This window comes from Apteryx mantelli, chromosome 6 (assembly GCF_036417845.1).
Source record: "Apteryx mantelli isolate bAptMan1 chromosome 6, bAptMan1.hap1, whole genome shotgun sequence".
NCBI lineage: Eukaryota > Metazoa > Chordata > Aves > Apterygiformes > Apterygidae > Apteryx > Apteryx mantelli.
Window position 1 is genome coordinate 13,110,697 of NC_089983.1, and position 15,613 is coordinate 13,126,309.

The window sequence follows — 15,613 nt, forward strand, 5'->3', positions numbered from 1 at the left end:
GTGTTGCCTGTCCCCTGAGACTAGATTTGGAGGCACGTTGTCACCATTAGGCTCTCAGAATTGATTTGTGTTCTGAGACGAGGTGTGTTTTTAGCCAAAAGCATGGATTTGGGTGGGTTTTTTTTTTTTGGGGGGGGGGGTTAATAATTATTTAGGAGCTTGTGTTAGGCCGGTTGCAAGGAGGATTTAACCCACTCTCCTTTTTTGTGCACTGATATGCAGGCATCAATTGCCAATGCTTTAAACATCTTTGTGCAAATAAGTGATATAGGTTTGTGCATGCATTTCTTCCATAGATGTGACTATGCATGTAATTTAAGGAATGATATACTTACACTGTAACATTTGCTGGCATAATGAAAATGCACTTTAAAAATAGAAGCCAGTTGGAGATGCCTTCAAAAAAAATGGATATAAAACCACAGAAACTATAAAGGTTATTCTGAAAACTAGCCATAATATTCTCCTGTGTGGGTTTTCTGTTTTCTCTGAATAACAAGTACAGAAATGTCTTTTTGGGTCTGTCCCAGTTTTAGAAACTGTGATTTATTTATTTTTTTTTCCCCTTTTGAGCAACTGCTCAGGAGAATAAATTAGGCGATATGGAATGTATATGGGGGGGTCTCAAAAGAAAAGCTGACTAGAGGTGTGACAGGAGTTTGTTTAGCTGCTAGCCAGAAGACCTGCATTTGGGAGTTTGGTGTAACTCCTTCCTTACAAAACTGCTCTAGTGTGTGATCATGAGAACATATGCACTCAGTCTCTGAGCGAAGGGAACCAGCTGGCTGGCAGAAAAATACCATTGGCATTGCCCATGTTCTTGTGTTGACAATGTCACAAGCTGCCCTCCCAGATGGAGAATTTGAATGCAGCCAGTTGTGGGTCAGGAAAAAACACAGTCTTCGTTTTTGTGTATCATTCTTAGTGATTGTTACTGCCTAGTTATTGTCTTATTTCGTGATCAGCAATAACGAATAGTCATTTTGAAGATAGCTTTCATGTTTCTCATTTGAAAAGAAGCGGTGTACAATGAGCACCTCACAGACGGCACACAAATGCAGAGTAGCGCAGTGATGGCCGATCCTCTGCATCGTTGAACATTTAATTTTTGTGTAACAATATATGGTTCTGTTTTTTCCCTTAGGAACGCTCAGACCAGGGAGCTTTTCAAAAATCAGCGTTTGAGGGGAGCCATAACATCGCAGCTGCTTCCCGGCGTAACGATACTGTTCTTCAGCAGTTTGTAACTTGCAGTCCTCAGGACAGACTAAAAGGTAGTCTCTGTCTTCCTTTGTGCTAAAAGAAAGTGCATTGTGTTTTTGTGTTTTCTGAAATCCACAGCAACTAGAAAAGCGGTTAATTAGAGTAAGTGCACACTATGTTACTTGGAGGCATGAAGATCTAGAGAGGGTGGGAGAGCTGACTCAGAAGTTGTGAATTAGATTCCTGGCACAAATTCCAGTTTAAGTAACAGTTTCTAGCTCGCTGCCCCAACACGTAAGGTTGGATAAAAAACAAATGATGAGTGCAAAATATATGTTGTCAAAATGTTTATTTTATATATATCTTTAATGAGTACAATGATTTTTGTATAAAATTCTTAGATTTATGTCCTGAGTTATTATAAGATAAATGATTTTATACAAAAGCATTATATTGATACTAGCTTATTTTAGAGTTAATGGTAAAATTTGTTCAAAGGTTAGAAATACTCCCTTAATTTACAGATCAGAATTACATTAATCACCTCATTTAAAAAGTTAGGCAGGCTTGTAGAGCACTGTACAAAGAAAACCTAAATGTCTGGGACATGCATGTAAACATATATGTAAAAGCACATAGGACTGCTTATTTTCCTGTCGTCTTCCTTTTCTGATGGCAAACTGTACCATCTGTCCTGTTTGCACCCGGCTCAGCAAGGTACTTGTTACCTGCAAATTTTAAGTATTTGAGATTGTCCTGGCCCCACCCTTTCAATGGGGAAATGTGCTCTTGTCCTTCAAGCCAAACACGTGCTTAAATACCTTCTACTCGGGAAAAAGAAGTTTGTTTTTGTGCATGAATTATGTGTGACTTTTTCCACTTTCCTGGACAACTGTGGAATCTAGGTGGTCTGAAAAATGTGATTTCATAGACTGTCGTGATGACCGTGTGGGGTGGTTTTAACCAAAGCCCATTGAGAGTCTGTGTCTGTAAACTCAAGAGAAGCCGCCATTTAATTTAAGGGTTAATCATTTGCATTGACACCAATATTTTGAAAAAGTGGCTCCAATCAAAGAACTGCAGATTTAAACTCAAGCACAGTAAGTATTTAAGTCAACCTTACATCTCCCTTGTATGGAGTTTCTACTGAGTTCTGCAGTTACAGGGAGAAAAGGCCATCCACAGAGCTAGCTTGCCCTGTAGAATTAGCCATTGCCAAAGCATCACAGAGCAGTAAATACCTGTAAACACTTCCTTTAAAAAGATCTGAATAAGTGCTTAGATCCATGGTACAGGTGATTGGCAACAGGTAACTTTACTTGTTACTTAAAGTTCAAAATAAAATCTGTGGAAGAACAGTACTTCAGATGATCCAGAAGATCATAACGAGTAGTTAACAGTTTATTCATAAAACAATGTTTTCAATGACAAGAAGGCATAATAGTGAGCAAGACATTTTAGGGGCTGATGATGGTTCATTTGCCCAAAGAGTTTGAGAACTACTGTTCTGAAGAACTGTAGGAACAATCAATATGTGTATGTGTGTGTCTTAATAGGTTTTCTTTCAGCCTGTGATATTTATGGCATCAGACTTCAGTCTACAGAGCAATGCAAAACATAAAAATAAATTGCATATTTTCATACATGAAAGTGAAAAAGCAAAGGATATGGACAGAATAGTGAGCATTCAGAGCTCAGCCTCATTCTTTAGCTGTTCAATTAATAAAAATCATGTGGAATCAATTGACAAGATGATCTGTGGATTTCTATTATTATATTTTCCCAAGTAAAAGTTAGATGAATGTAAAAGGTAGAGAAACATACTTTTACATTTTAAAAACTACTTTAAAAGCTGAGGAAAAAGGAGAAAAACCGCCGTGGCCTCAGAAGCAAATGGGTGTGGGATGTGGAAAGGATGCTCAGGAATGCTGCTGGGAGCTGGCTTTGGGAGGGTGTGGAGTGGCTGGGGGTTCCCAGCCTTGGCCTGGGAGCCAGATGGGAGATCAGGGTCCATGGGCAGCAGACAAAGACATTTTTAGTACTGCTGGGAACCGACTGGAAGTATCATTGTATTGCGACTTTTTTTTAAGATTTGCTATGTGATGAGTAAAACTTATGTGGTGTTGATGGAGAACTGCACCAGGGCTTTCAGCTGCAGGATGTCTGCAGTAGGACTCCGATCTGAAATGTGCTGGGTGAGGCGCGCTTTGGCCCTACAGTAGTTCTGCCCGTTGTAGAAATATTTATCTAATTTTGAACTCCGTATCAGCCTATCCCTTACTGCCAGTCGTTCATTCAAAAATTTTTTTGCATTGTTTCTGATAGAAGTCCTCAGTCCTTCAGGGCATCTGTAAAAGCAAAGCACAACACCTGTGCAGAACCCTCATTAACTCGCCTGTGGACTTTGGGTCATATGCCTGCTAAAGCAAACGAGTCACAGATATGGTGGGGGGGTTCATGACAGGCAGGAACAGTCCCGTGTTGTACGTTCTTATGGTGCACTATCCTTACCTTGGATGTGAAGGTCTAGTTGTTACAAGAATATAAATAATAACAATAAAAGAAGAGATTTTAACATAAGACTGGATCTAATGCAAGAATTTAATGACAAGAGCTGAATTAGGTTTAATAAAATGTCATTTTCTCAATTAATGTTTTCCAATAAGTTATTTCCAATATCATTCACTGCTCCTACCAATAAAGCTCTTATAAAAGCTCAGCAAAAATACACTGAAGCTTGGCCTGCTAATATTGCTATCTGTTTTAAGACTCCTTTTTATTATACATGAGCAAGAAAAGCTAATGTCTGGGAAAAAGTGGTTACAGCCAAAACATTACATTTTGTCTTGCCTGTGGATATTTAAATAAAGAGTTGGGGGGAAGGGATGGCGGGGGGGGGGGGAGAGGGAGGGCTGATCCAATATTGAAATGCCAATGTTTGGTCTATTTTTGCATGAATAATACTTGCAGCCTTCAGGTCCTCCCTTTTTTTGCTGCCAAGCTGTTGCGCAGATACAGCATTTTTTTAGAACAACCTCTTTGAGAAATAATACTTCAGTGCCAGCAGCTTTATGTTTCTGGTGCTGAAAGATTACTGGAATGTGTTTCATTAGGGATTCTTACATATTTCTTATAACCCCGTATAATATAGGGTTATAGGGAAATTAGTGTTATCTTTATGGTTAAGCAGTGGAATCATGATAAAGTATCTCTCCTACTATAAACTGCCAAATCTTCATGGTTGTACAGGAATCTCTGTTTAGAAGTATGATTTCATACATTTGTGATAATGTGAAAGTAGAAAAAGAGAAAGTTAAATTTTAAATTATATTTTAAAGTTAAATTTTGCTTGGAACATTATGTGCGTCTTACAATCTCAAATATTCACCCTCCTAAAGCTGTTTAATATCTGAAAATCCAGTGCATTTATTTATTGGGTTAGCTGTTCCTGTGATCGCTCTGGATCTGCCAAGATCATCTCCTGAGGTCTTGAACATGGAGCCAGTGACTCCCTCTTCGGTTCTCTTGCTCTTTTGCTCCTGCTGGCGTTTGGTTTGGAGCTGCAGTCCCCTGTGATTGCTCCCGACTTCCTCAGGAAGTCTGGCATTTTTCTGTGCCTACTACGTGTCTACTCCAGGAACAGCACCTGGGGTAACCAGTCACCCAACAGCCTTTGGGAAGTGAAATATTAATTAATATGAATCAAAGTTCATAAAATGACAAGATATGCTCAGTACTGTCTCTGACTCTGGCCATCAGAGGCTGCTTAGAGAAAGAGGGTAAGGCACAGCGTAGCTATGCTATGATTTCTTCATCAGGCTTCCTGCTTTGGGTAGTCAGTGGTTTAGGGACATCCTAAATCAGAGGTTGTGTCTGGACCATTGTGCCGCTGGTGAATCTTTGTCTCTCTGACTTTGTTTAATCCACTTCTTAATATTTCTAAAAAATAAAATTTTGCTTCCATAACATTTTCATGGCAGTGAATTCCATGCTTAATTATATAGGAAAAAATACTTATGTGTTTTTCTTAATGTGCTACTTGATAGTTACGCTGGGTGCCTTCTAGTTACTGTGCATGGCACAGTCAGTGAGATTTTCCTTTTCATTTTATGCATGCCTTTTACAATTCCATGGACTCCTCTTGCATCCCTTCTTATTGCTTGTTATTCTAAGCCAAATAATCCTCGTCTGTTTAAATTTCTCACAGGAAAGTTGCTGCATGTGTCCAGCCATCCTCGCTACCCTTTTGGTATGTTTCTGAATTATACCACAGCCTCTTTCCGATGGGGTGCATGAAACCTTAGTTGCTATTTCAAAATTAGGTGCACCAGTAAGATGGAGCGTTCAGACTTAATTTTCTTAATGCTCTAAAAGTCTGTTTGCCTTTTGACTTCACTGAGTATGTATTCAAAGAGGGCATGACAATGTTCCCGTGGTATTGCTCCTGAGTGGTAATAGCTAACGTAATAGCCCAGCTTTGTGTATGTGTAGTCAAGGATTTCCCCTGCCCACCATGTGTATCGCTTTGCAGTCACTGACTTGGAATTTCACCTGCGTTTTATTTCCTAGTCACTTAATATCCTGCTGCAGAGCTTCGCAGTCTGCTTATTTTTGGCAGTTCTGAATATTTTTACGTGAGCAGATTTTTTCATCTCTTGATTCACTTCGTGTTCCAAATCACTTAGTTATATTGAACAGTACTAGATTCCCTTTGTTAAATGTTCTTTGTACTGTGCAAACATGCCATTTCCTCATCTTTGTTTCCTGTCTTTAAATTGCAACCTGAAAGAGTGTGATCGTAATGCAGCGAGCATGTGCGCATTACCCGACAACGTAACGCATCCATTCTGCGTCCGACTGGCACCCCATATTTCCTCGTGGTCCCACTAGAACTTTTCTCTGCATCTGCCCATCTTCTCTTGCCTCCGAAGATTTTTTCAGCTTGTCTGAGAGAGAGTTTTACCTCTTCCTTGGCATTGTGATCTCTGGGAAGCTATCCAGCTGCAGCCAGGCTCTCCGTTTACAGGGTCCTTGAGCTAGGAACTCTGTTGCTTTGGCAGGGGACAGTCTCCATGCTCTTACCTAACACACATTGTCTGTTGCTGTCTGGCTTGCTCCCCTCCCTGTAAACCTTTTGTTCTCTTAAGTTAGATTAGTACTTTCATACAGGATTGTGTTTAAAAAAAAAAAAAAAGAAGAAGAAAACCCTAGCAACATTCAATGCAACAAAAGAGCCGGGGCACGTGAAAGTGTGATGTGTCAGTATTGTTAAATCACTTCTCTGCCATTTTGACCTGAGAAGTATCAAGTATCCACGTTTCCTGTTAAATCTAAGCAGGGTGAAGACATGCACTACATTGAAAAATGTACGTATGTTTTATAAAATTGGACCTTTAGACTGAGAGGTGAATTTACAGGACACAATAATGAGCTGGCCTACAACAGGCACAGCAGTGATATTAAATACTTACTGCAGCTATGTAAGCGTTGTTACTTAGTAAACCACAGGATGGTTTAATTGAGTAGTTCATGTTTCTCTCAGTCTGAAGTAATTTTCTGGTGTAAACTGAATGTCTTTTGTAGAGGTAAAGAAGGAATTACCTTAATACTAGGAAGGTGAAGACTGTAATTCAGAAATTGCCTGCTTTCTCTCCTGCTATGGGAAAACAGAATTTTTTCTTCTCTTGAGCTCTTTGCTGGGAAAACAGTTCTCTTATGAAAGGTGGTAAATGTTCCCTGTCAAAGGGACTGAAGCCATGAGCCTCTGATCAGTTAGGATGCAGCTATACAACAGATCTAATGGGGTAAAGTAATTTGGGCCTTGCACTCAACTTCACTATAAGCACAAAGTTTCCCTATATTTATCTTTAATTATGCATATGCAAATCTGCAGATCAGCTCTTCAGGAAATCTCAAGGGGTATATTTTCTGCTTGGTGTGATTTTAATTCTAGTTTAGTTAGTTTAGGGATTTGAATAATTTGTGACTAACTTCAGGATTGCTTGAGGCCTTCCAGTCCAGTCGTTGATCAATGAACTGATTTAATGTACTTTTTTTTTTTTTGGCAGCTTATTTAACCCCTTTTTTCATTTCAGAGCTGCCAATGTCTGATCATGGCAATGGTGAGAATGAAACCCCTCCACCTCTCCCCCCACATCCCAGTGAGGATCTGCTGAGTGAGGATTATAATAATCACAGGTTTGACTTTGGCTATTTGTAATATCTGTGGCTCTAATTGCTCGTTAGTGATTGTGGTAATAGTTTTGACCGATTTAAAATCACTTGTTGTTTTGTTTAATTTGTACCATCATATTTAGTCACTGGGATGATTCTTCAGTGCAAACAGGGAAAGTTACTTTAACAGTCAGTTCTTTGTTGATTTCTGTTGTTCTTAAGCTGCACTGTGCCTCCTGTCCATGATACATGGATCACAATGCCTAGAATGGGTTCAGTAAAACACAAAAGAATCCCCAAAACATAATCCTAATTTAAAAAAAAAAGTATACATATTAAACTATACCAGTGGGTGCTATGTGCAGATGCAGTGCCTAAAGTCTTTTAAAGGTTTAAAAGTCCGAACCAAATTCGGTTTGTAGCGAGCAATCTTCTTTTACTGAATGTCAACCAAGAAATTCTTGAGGTTAAAAAATTAAATCAAGTTTCAGTAAGTTTGCGTGTCTAAATGTCTAGAAAAAAAATTAACAGTGGGCATTTTACCAGTTGTAAATTAGGTAGATTTTTCAGATATTTTAAGAGTACCTTTTCCAAAGGCTGGCATGTCTGATGGCAGCTGCAAGTTATAATTTGTTTTATTAAATATTAAAGTTTGGAAGAAGTGCAGAAAAGCTGTAAGCATGTTCAAGTTTGTGCTGGCATGTGCTTTGGGTGGTAGCATTGATTTCACTGAAGTAGTATAGGATAAAAGTCAAAATATCATTTATTTCAACCTACTGTACTTGTAATGCTGAAAATTCAATGTTGAATACTGTTTACTCATTTTGTGTAAATTCACAGTTGTGATAGTCATGTAACTGTTTCATTGCAATGAAATTAGGGGAGTCTACATTTCAGTTAAAAGACTTAGCCTGACTATTTTGCTTGTGTGTATCCATATGATTAAAAACTACCCTTAAAATGCCTGACTGCAAATGGTATCAAGTAGGTATGTCGTGCTTTATTACCGATGCCTTAAATTCCTTACACATTGAGGAATCCTGTAACTGTTTTCTTTTTAAGTAACATGCACTAATTTCACTGGAGTATTTTCATAATTTCTGGCGTCCCAGTTAAGCAACAGGCACATATATGTAGCATAGTGTAATCAAACAAAACTCTACATAGAGTAATGAATCTCTGCACTAAATTTGCAACTGCTATTGTTTGCAAAAATCTGAGCAAAAACATTCTCTTAAATGATAATGATATTAAGATGATGATGAATTTATAGGCCTTCCTTCCTATCCTGGCTTTTTTCCAGAGTTGTATTGGTTTTCCATTTGAATCTTAAGCTCTGAAATTGAATTGCTGTGGGAAGTCACGCTGGTTTCACTGAAGTTGTGTTTCAGCAAAAAATTGGGGGAAATGTTTTGACACTGTAAAAGCTTCTGATTGAAGAGCTCTAAAAAGAGATGTTTTTAATTTTGAAACTGCTTTTTGGTTTTAGAATATTTTTTAAAATAACTTAAATTTCTAATTTGAGAGAGACATGGAAGATTTCAGGTGCAGTGCAATGAGATATTTTGACTCCTCACCAGTGAAAGTTCCTTTGAGTTTTACTCAGGAGGAATTTTGAAATGTTTAGGTATTTGCCTAAATTGAAGTAAAATGAAATTAAAAGAATATCTTTGAGTTCTTCAGAGCCTTATGGCACCCTACATAAGACTCCAGGTAAACATGCTCTGCAAAAGTGCATGGTGGTAGGATTTTTAAGCAACTTCAGACTAGCAGATCTGGTGGAATTGAACCAGGAACGTTGGCTGTATTTTCTCCAACTTTTGTAGCATGTTGCTACATGCTACAAATGCGATGGTCAAATGGAACTAGCAAGAGGCAAAAAGAAAATTGCAGGCACTGGGTATGTTCCTCTTTTCTTCTGCTAAATAAAATATTAATTGGGTAAAAGCAGCAATTATCACTAAGAATTTATATTTGTATTTGCATATGTAATGAAAAACAAGTGACTAGAGGTGTTAAATCTCACAAAAGAAACTTGAGGATCAATGACTGATTTTAAAATGCATGGCTGCTAACAACTGGAGGAGGAAACACATGTATACTGTGCATGTTTTAATTAGTTCACTTGTGTTTGAGCTGGTGCCTAAATATTTTACATGTTGTTTTTTTTTTTCCTGCAGCCCTATCATAAATTCAGCAGTGTATTTAGCAGATCAGCACATCAACTTCAGATCTTTGACACCAGCCAAGCGGTCTGAATCAATTAATCTGAAAGCCTCAAAAAGCATGGATCTGGGTAAGAGGGGGTGGGGTGACACGTAGGTCAGCTTTTTAGCCCCGGCACATCTGTACCATCTCTGTTTCCTGCTTTTGTTTCTTCCACACAAACATCAGGGAGCGAGTTCTGCGGAGGAACTGCAGTGATGGGGACAATGGTCTGCCTCCTGTAGCATCTAATTGCAAGTACCCTTTTTACTGAAGCCAAAGAGAGATTTATTTTTTTCTTAAAGGCCATTCTATCCATTGTATTGAAATCTTAGCTGAGGAGAAGAGAGACCTTTTGTAAAAATGAGCTGGAAGAATTGCCACACAATTTTTGTATGTCTAAAAATACTGCAAAACAGCAACCACAAAAGTCATTTTCCTATAGAACATAAATGACTGCAAAACTACACTGGACAAAGGCTAACTTTCTTAAGACAAGTTGTATATTTCTTCATTGACAATAGCAAACACGGGCAATCAAAGTGTTGCAGTAGATCTTTATAAATGCTTGAAGAGTGATAAGGTTATGGTCCTCTACCCATCAAAGCTGTTCAGAAAATCTTGCAGGGTGGGTGAAACTGAAAGTAAATGGTTCTTTCAATATTGCCGAAGCGTTTGCAGGTGGAAGATTGACGGGTTATTGCAGATGAAAACTGAGTCATGTTTTAATGGCAGTACAAGGGAAAATTCACGAGGCTCTTAAGCCTCAAAGAATCAGAAACCAAATAGGCTTTTCTTTTTCCTTTTCGTTCTTCTTTGTGGCACCACTCATCCTTTATCTGGCTTTTTCAAGTTCAAGTGTTGATGCAGTCGTTTTGAGAGCCATCATTAGGATGTATTTAATTGTAGATTTGTGTTGTGTTGGATCAGACTAAATACAATGAATGGAAAATGATCAGTATCTTGCATAGTCTCAAGATGCCTTTTTGTTGGTACTGCTGGTTGTTTTTTTTCCTCTGAAACATTCTAGATTGGTCTTTGTTTTTTGTACTGTTGATTTTTATTGTCTTGTTAATGTAATGTCATTTTAATGTACCATAAAATGTCTGTATGCCTGTAATGGAGTGTAAGGCATGTCGAACAGTTGTTAATGCATGACAAGAATGGATAGAACCCCTTTAGGGAAGTTTTTAAGGCAGGTAACACTTGAATTTTAAAGCTACTGCATGATCTGAACAGAAATTAATCCCTTTGCGGTTCTGCCCACCCCTTTGACAAATAAGAACAGCTAGATTTTTTTAGAATGGAAATACTGTAGATGCTCAAAAGTGGAATGAGGTTACAGACTTAAGTCAAAACATAAAATACCATATATAACCTTCTAGAGAAAATGAAGTTCAACTTCAGAGTCTTATTTAGAAAGGTTCATTTACAACTCCCACAGAAGTCATTGGGAAAGAAGGCTCACAAGTGGCAATGGAACATTAGGTAATGGGAATGCTGTTGAGAGCATATTCAAAACTACCAGCTAACTCCTACATCTTTTCGTCCTAGTCTGTGTTCAATTATATTATAAGATTAAAATCAGTATAAATCACCTGCACTTGCTCCAAACACCCACAAGGGATGCTTTGAGAATGTATAATAGTTGTTTCTGATAGAAAGTTGCTGTTGAAAATGCCTCTTCTGATATGAAAGTAAGAAGAAAGGGGAAGGAGAGATTATGATCAGTCTGGTTGGAGACAGTAATATTTTATCCTTCTCATATATGATGAGGTGAGACACAAGACAGAACTGCACCCATCAAGGATTATGTTCAGGCCTTTTAATTTCATTCATCTTTATTCAGACTTTATAAGGAGTTGTGCCCAAGTGTAATCATTTTCTTATTAGGGTTGCTGATCATTTATTGGAAAAAGACTGTTGAGTAAAAAATTGACTTTAGCCTTTTAGGCATAAGTTCTTTACCTGACTGAAAAATGAAGTATATGAGTTTGCCTGTAGCTTGGCAAATAAACTGAGGAGATAAAGATGAGAGCTAGGACCTTCTGCAGTTATTCTGTAGCAGGAAGTGAAGTACTGCCTTGGACTTCCCACCTTTGACTGATGTTAAACAGAGACTTTTGGCTGGGAAGCTTAATGGAGAATAAATGTGAAAAATCTGTAAGTTAAATAACTACAATCTAAAATTTTTCTAATGGCAAATAAAATTCCAGTATCTAAAGCTGTGCTTCCAAATAGGGCATATAGCTCAGACCCTGAAATGGGTATTTAGAGAAGGAAGGTTTTCTTGTGTGTGTGGCTTTTTCTTTTTTTTTCTTTTTTTTTTTTTCCTTCTTTTTTAAATCTTGTTCATTACTTGACTATAGTCATGATCCAAAGTAAATTCTCATCCTAAGATGCTGTTTGGTACCTGTGGTACCCATTATTGATTTCAGTACATGGTTTGGCACCAAAAAAGGTGGAAAGTGCTACTATCTTCATCTTCCAGACCCAGAGTTGAGGCTGACAATGACTTTTTCAGCACTGCAGAGGAACTCTGTAGCAGATTTGGTGGGTTTTTTTAAAAAAAAAAAAAAAAAAAAAAGGAAAGGTGTCCTGTATCCAAGACTGCTTGAGTAACTGCTAGCCCTTCTTTCTCCATCCATGTGATGATGTGATGCTGTCCACTTACTATTTTTCTGAAGTTATGCAAATCCCTTCACTCCCCAAAAATAAATAAAAATAATATGTTGAATAGAAAAATAAAAAAATTGGACTCTAGGAGGAGAGCTTTGAGGCTTCAGAAAATGTGACCTGGATGCAGTTTTTTCCCTTTTAAACTGAATGTTCTTTGATTCAGGTGTCTCCACAGATGTGGAAAGACGCAACCAGTCTTTCAGGTCACAAGGTCCAGAAGTCACCTGGGTCTTTCTAGACCTGAACTCTGTAGACAAAAGGATTAGTGTAATATTAGTGTAATACAGGGCATCAGAATGAAATCTGTACTAGTATCCACTTATGAAACAGTCTACCTTGAAACATATATATATAATTCATTCATTGCATTCATAGGACAACAAAGGCCTGGATTATAAAATGGGATAATGCAGATAACAGAAAATGTTGGACATGAGAGACCTGAGAATCCAGGTATTGCTGCAGTTTGGGGACCTGAGGACAAAATAGTACACTCATGAATTTAGGGAGCTAATGAAATTATATTGTAACGGTCTCTCTGGCTTTGGTGAGGGTTGGTATATACACAAGAAGCAGATCTGTTAAGTAAAGGCTAGTCTATAATTACATAGAATTGAAAAGAGGAACATCAATTTTAAATGGGTTTCTACTCTGAATCTATGTATTTTAGGCCCAGAAACCTTTGAGTGCTTTATTTGTTTTCCAGTCATATGTGTTTATAAAATAATGATTATTATTATTATAAATTACTGTTCTTAATGAATAGTATCAGGAAGTAAGGAAGGGTGATCAAATAGTGTGCAATACTGTTAACATGTAGCATCAATTTATCTTTGTCATTCTACAAAGCAAATCTTGCAATGATGGGAACTTGGCACATGCAGCAAAAATTGTAGGTTACTTGCCAGTAGTAATGTATGGTTTAGTTTATTGATTCTTAGTGTATTTCTGTGTTATTGATTGGACAGCTAGGCAGGACCAGAGCTTGTGAACCGCTCTTCCTCATTGTATAGGCTGGGCTTCAGGCTGTCATGCAAATGCCGTAAGTCATACGAACTGAGAGAAGTCTTAACTGCTGAGTTCACAAATAGTACGAATCCAAAAATGACTTTTTCTGAAGATGGTGTATTTCAAGAACTCTAGTTATTTGTAGATGACTTAATTTTTGCATGCATGTACTTAAAAAAAAAAAAAAATCAGTGGTATATCTGGAAGAGTTATTGTTGTGGAAACTTGAAAAAATAGGAAAAGACAGCTATAGTGGTAGTGTGGCATTTTCTTTGTTTTTTTCAGGCATGAGCAGAACCCTACCTCATATGCACAGGTGTCTTTGCACCAGGAGTCTGGATGCTGCGGGAATGTTTGTAGGGCCCCTGGTTTCCTGCTTTAGCATCTCTCACTTAACGCGATGGTCCAAAGCTTCTCAAAGCTCACTGCTCCATTCAGAACAATGGAGCACAGACTGGTTTCCAATCAGCTACAAGGTTTAATGTTCTTCCCTGTGCTGAGACAGGGCTTCCTGGATCACTTTTAGAGTTTGTACCCTGTGTCTTATGGTATATCTTTGCTTTACTATGTTTAATTTTGCTTTGAGCTAGTGACAGAGGAGCACGGTCACCCCCTTCCTTTACTGGGCATGGCACTTGACACCTTCAGTCAACTGCAGTTTTTTGTTAGGAATGATAGTGCTTGATATATTAGCAAAGAAAGGACATCTGCTTATACCTTGCTTTCAAGAATTCATGCAGGGCCAGCCAAAGTCTGACTTGGAGTGCATGCCTGCACTGATTAGATTTATACTGCTTGCCAAGTTTGGACTTGTGCTTATAGAGTGCTAAAAATGAGCAAAACAAATTCAGAAATGGTAGAAACAAATTTATTGTTGTGCCTTCCTACTTCACAAATAAGTGATGCACTTTTTCTGAAATGGTAGATAAAAATGAAGAAGAGGAAATCAATGGCTTCTGTACAAGTCGTCGGAGGGATAGTTTTTTCCTTTCCTTTAACTACCTACTATATATGCACATTTTCCTATGCATTAACATGGTCATGTAGAAAATAGCTTCTGTATAATAATTCATCAAAATCCGTGCTCACTAGTTTTTCTTTTTTCTTTAAACTGTATTAAAAAGGTAATTTTTGTGGTGAATGAATGGAAATATTGGTATTTTTTATGTTGTACTGGAAGGTGAAAATCAACGTGCTCTAAAAATAAGAAAGAAGGGTGGGGAAAGGTGTTTTATTATTTATCTACAGCACCCTTATTTTCCATAAATCTGTGTATGTGTTAGGACAGATTTAGGCTATGCATAAATGTACTGTAAAAGCTACAGCCCTGGGAAGCGTATTCAAAACATGAAAGTGTAGCTTGTTTTAACCTGAAGCAACATGGAATTGAATCTTATGAGCGTATAGCAATTTTGTAGCGTAGCAATTCAGGCAAAGTACTGTGTAGATTTACATTTAAGGGTGTTGTTGTAATAACACATGACCACTCTCCCAAGGTATTGCTCAACTCCCCCTTTTTTTCCCAATAAAAACCAAAAATCCACAGATCTTAACTGATTAAGCTCTACAGCCTGAAGAAATGGAGCTGTCCTTTACTCACTTCTAAAAGCGAGTGAAATATTATTTGCTAAAACATCATTAGACATACTCAGAGTCCCTTAACCTTGGGGTATGTTTAGTAGAGATATCAGCCAACTTCACTTACTTATTTAGGAATAATTATCAAGTGAATATGATAAGATCTAAGGTATGGAGTGTTCTGCAAGAAAAGCAACATGTAACCGACTGTTCAGTTCTTTGATAATTAGAGGATGCATTAGATTTAAAGGCACCTCAAAACAAAGAGAAAACAGGGTTTATAGAAGGAGATAGAAGGTGCAGTCAAGATGCTATTAACTGTTACCTTCTTGGTTTGCTCTGAAACATATTATCCCTTTTCTGAGCATAATTTTGGATATTGACATAAATATATCAAAAGGTAACCAAATGAGGGCCAAACAGAGCTAATGGAAGTTGCTCTTCAGTTTGAACAATGTTTCAATACAGATGCAATTAAAAGAATATATTTTGGGAGGGTCCCTAATGAGTGTTAATGGTGTTAGTGGGACAAAAAGTTGTTTGGTATTTAAAAATCATTTCTTTCTTGGCCATGGTATGTATGGAATATGTTTTTTGGGTTGAAAACGAATTTAAAACCACATTCAGAAGCCAGTTAAGTTCATTAGAGTATTAATGAGGAAACTGAGAAGATAGCTCAGTATTCAAATAAACTTCTCAACGTTATTGGCTTCTGACAGTAATTTGACAAATAATCTCTTGAAGAGAAGGACTTTTTAAACAAAAA

The 15,613-nt window shown here is 37.7% G+C and overlaps 1 protein-coding gene across 9 annotated transcripts in view; it reads left to right on the forward strand.

The window, feature by feature from the left end:
• PARD3B (par-3 family cell polarity regulator beta) overlaps positions 1-15,613 on the forward strand; it is a 440,403-nt gene that overhangs the window by 244,735 nt on the left and 180,055 nt on the right. For all 9 annotated transcript variants that reach the window (XM_067298774.1, XM_067298775.1, XM_067298776.1 and 6 more), the window contains 3 exons: positions 1,145-1,274; positions 7,299-7,401; positions 9,558-9,673. In XM_067298774.1, coding sequence (XP_067154875.1) covers positions 1,145-1,274; positions 7,299-7,401; positions 9,558-9,673 — 349 coding nt within the window. The remainder of the gene's footprint in view (positions 1-1,144; positions 1,275-7,298; positions 7,402-9,557; positions 9,674-15,613) is intronic.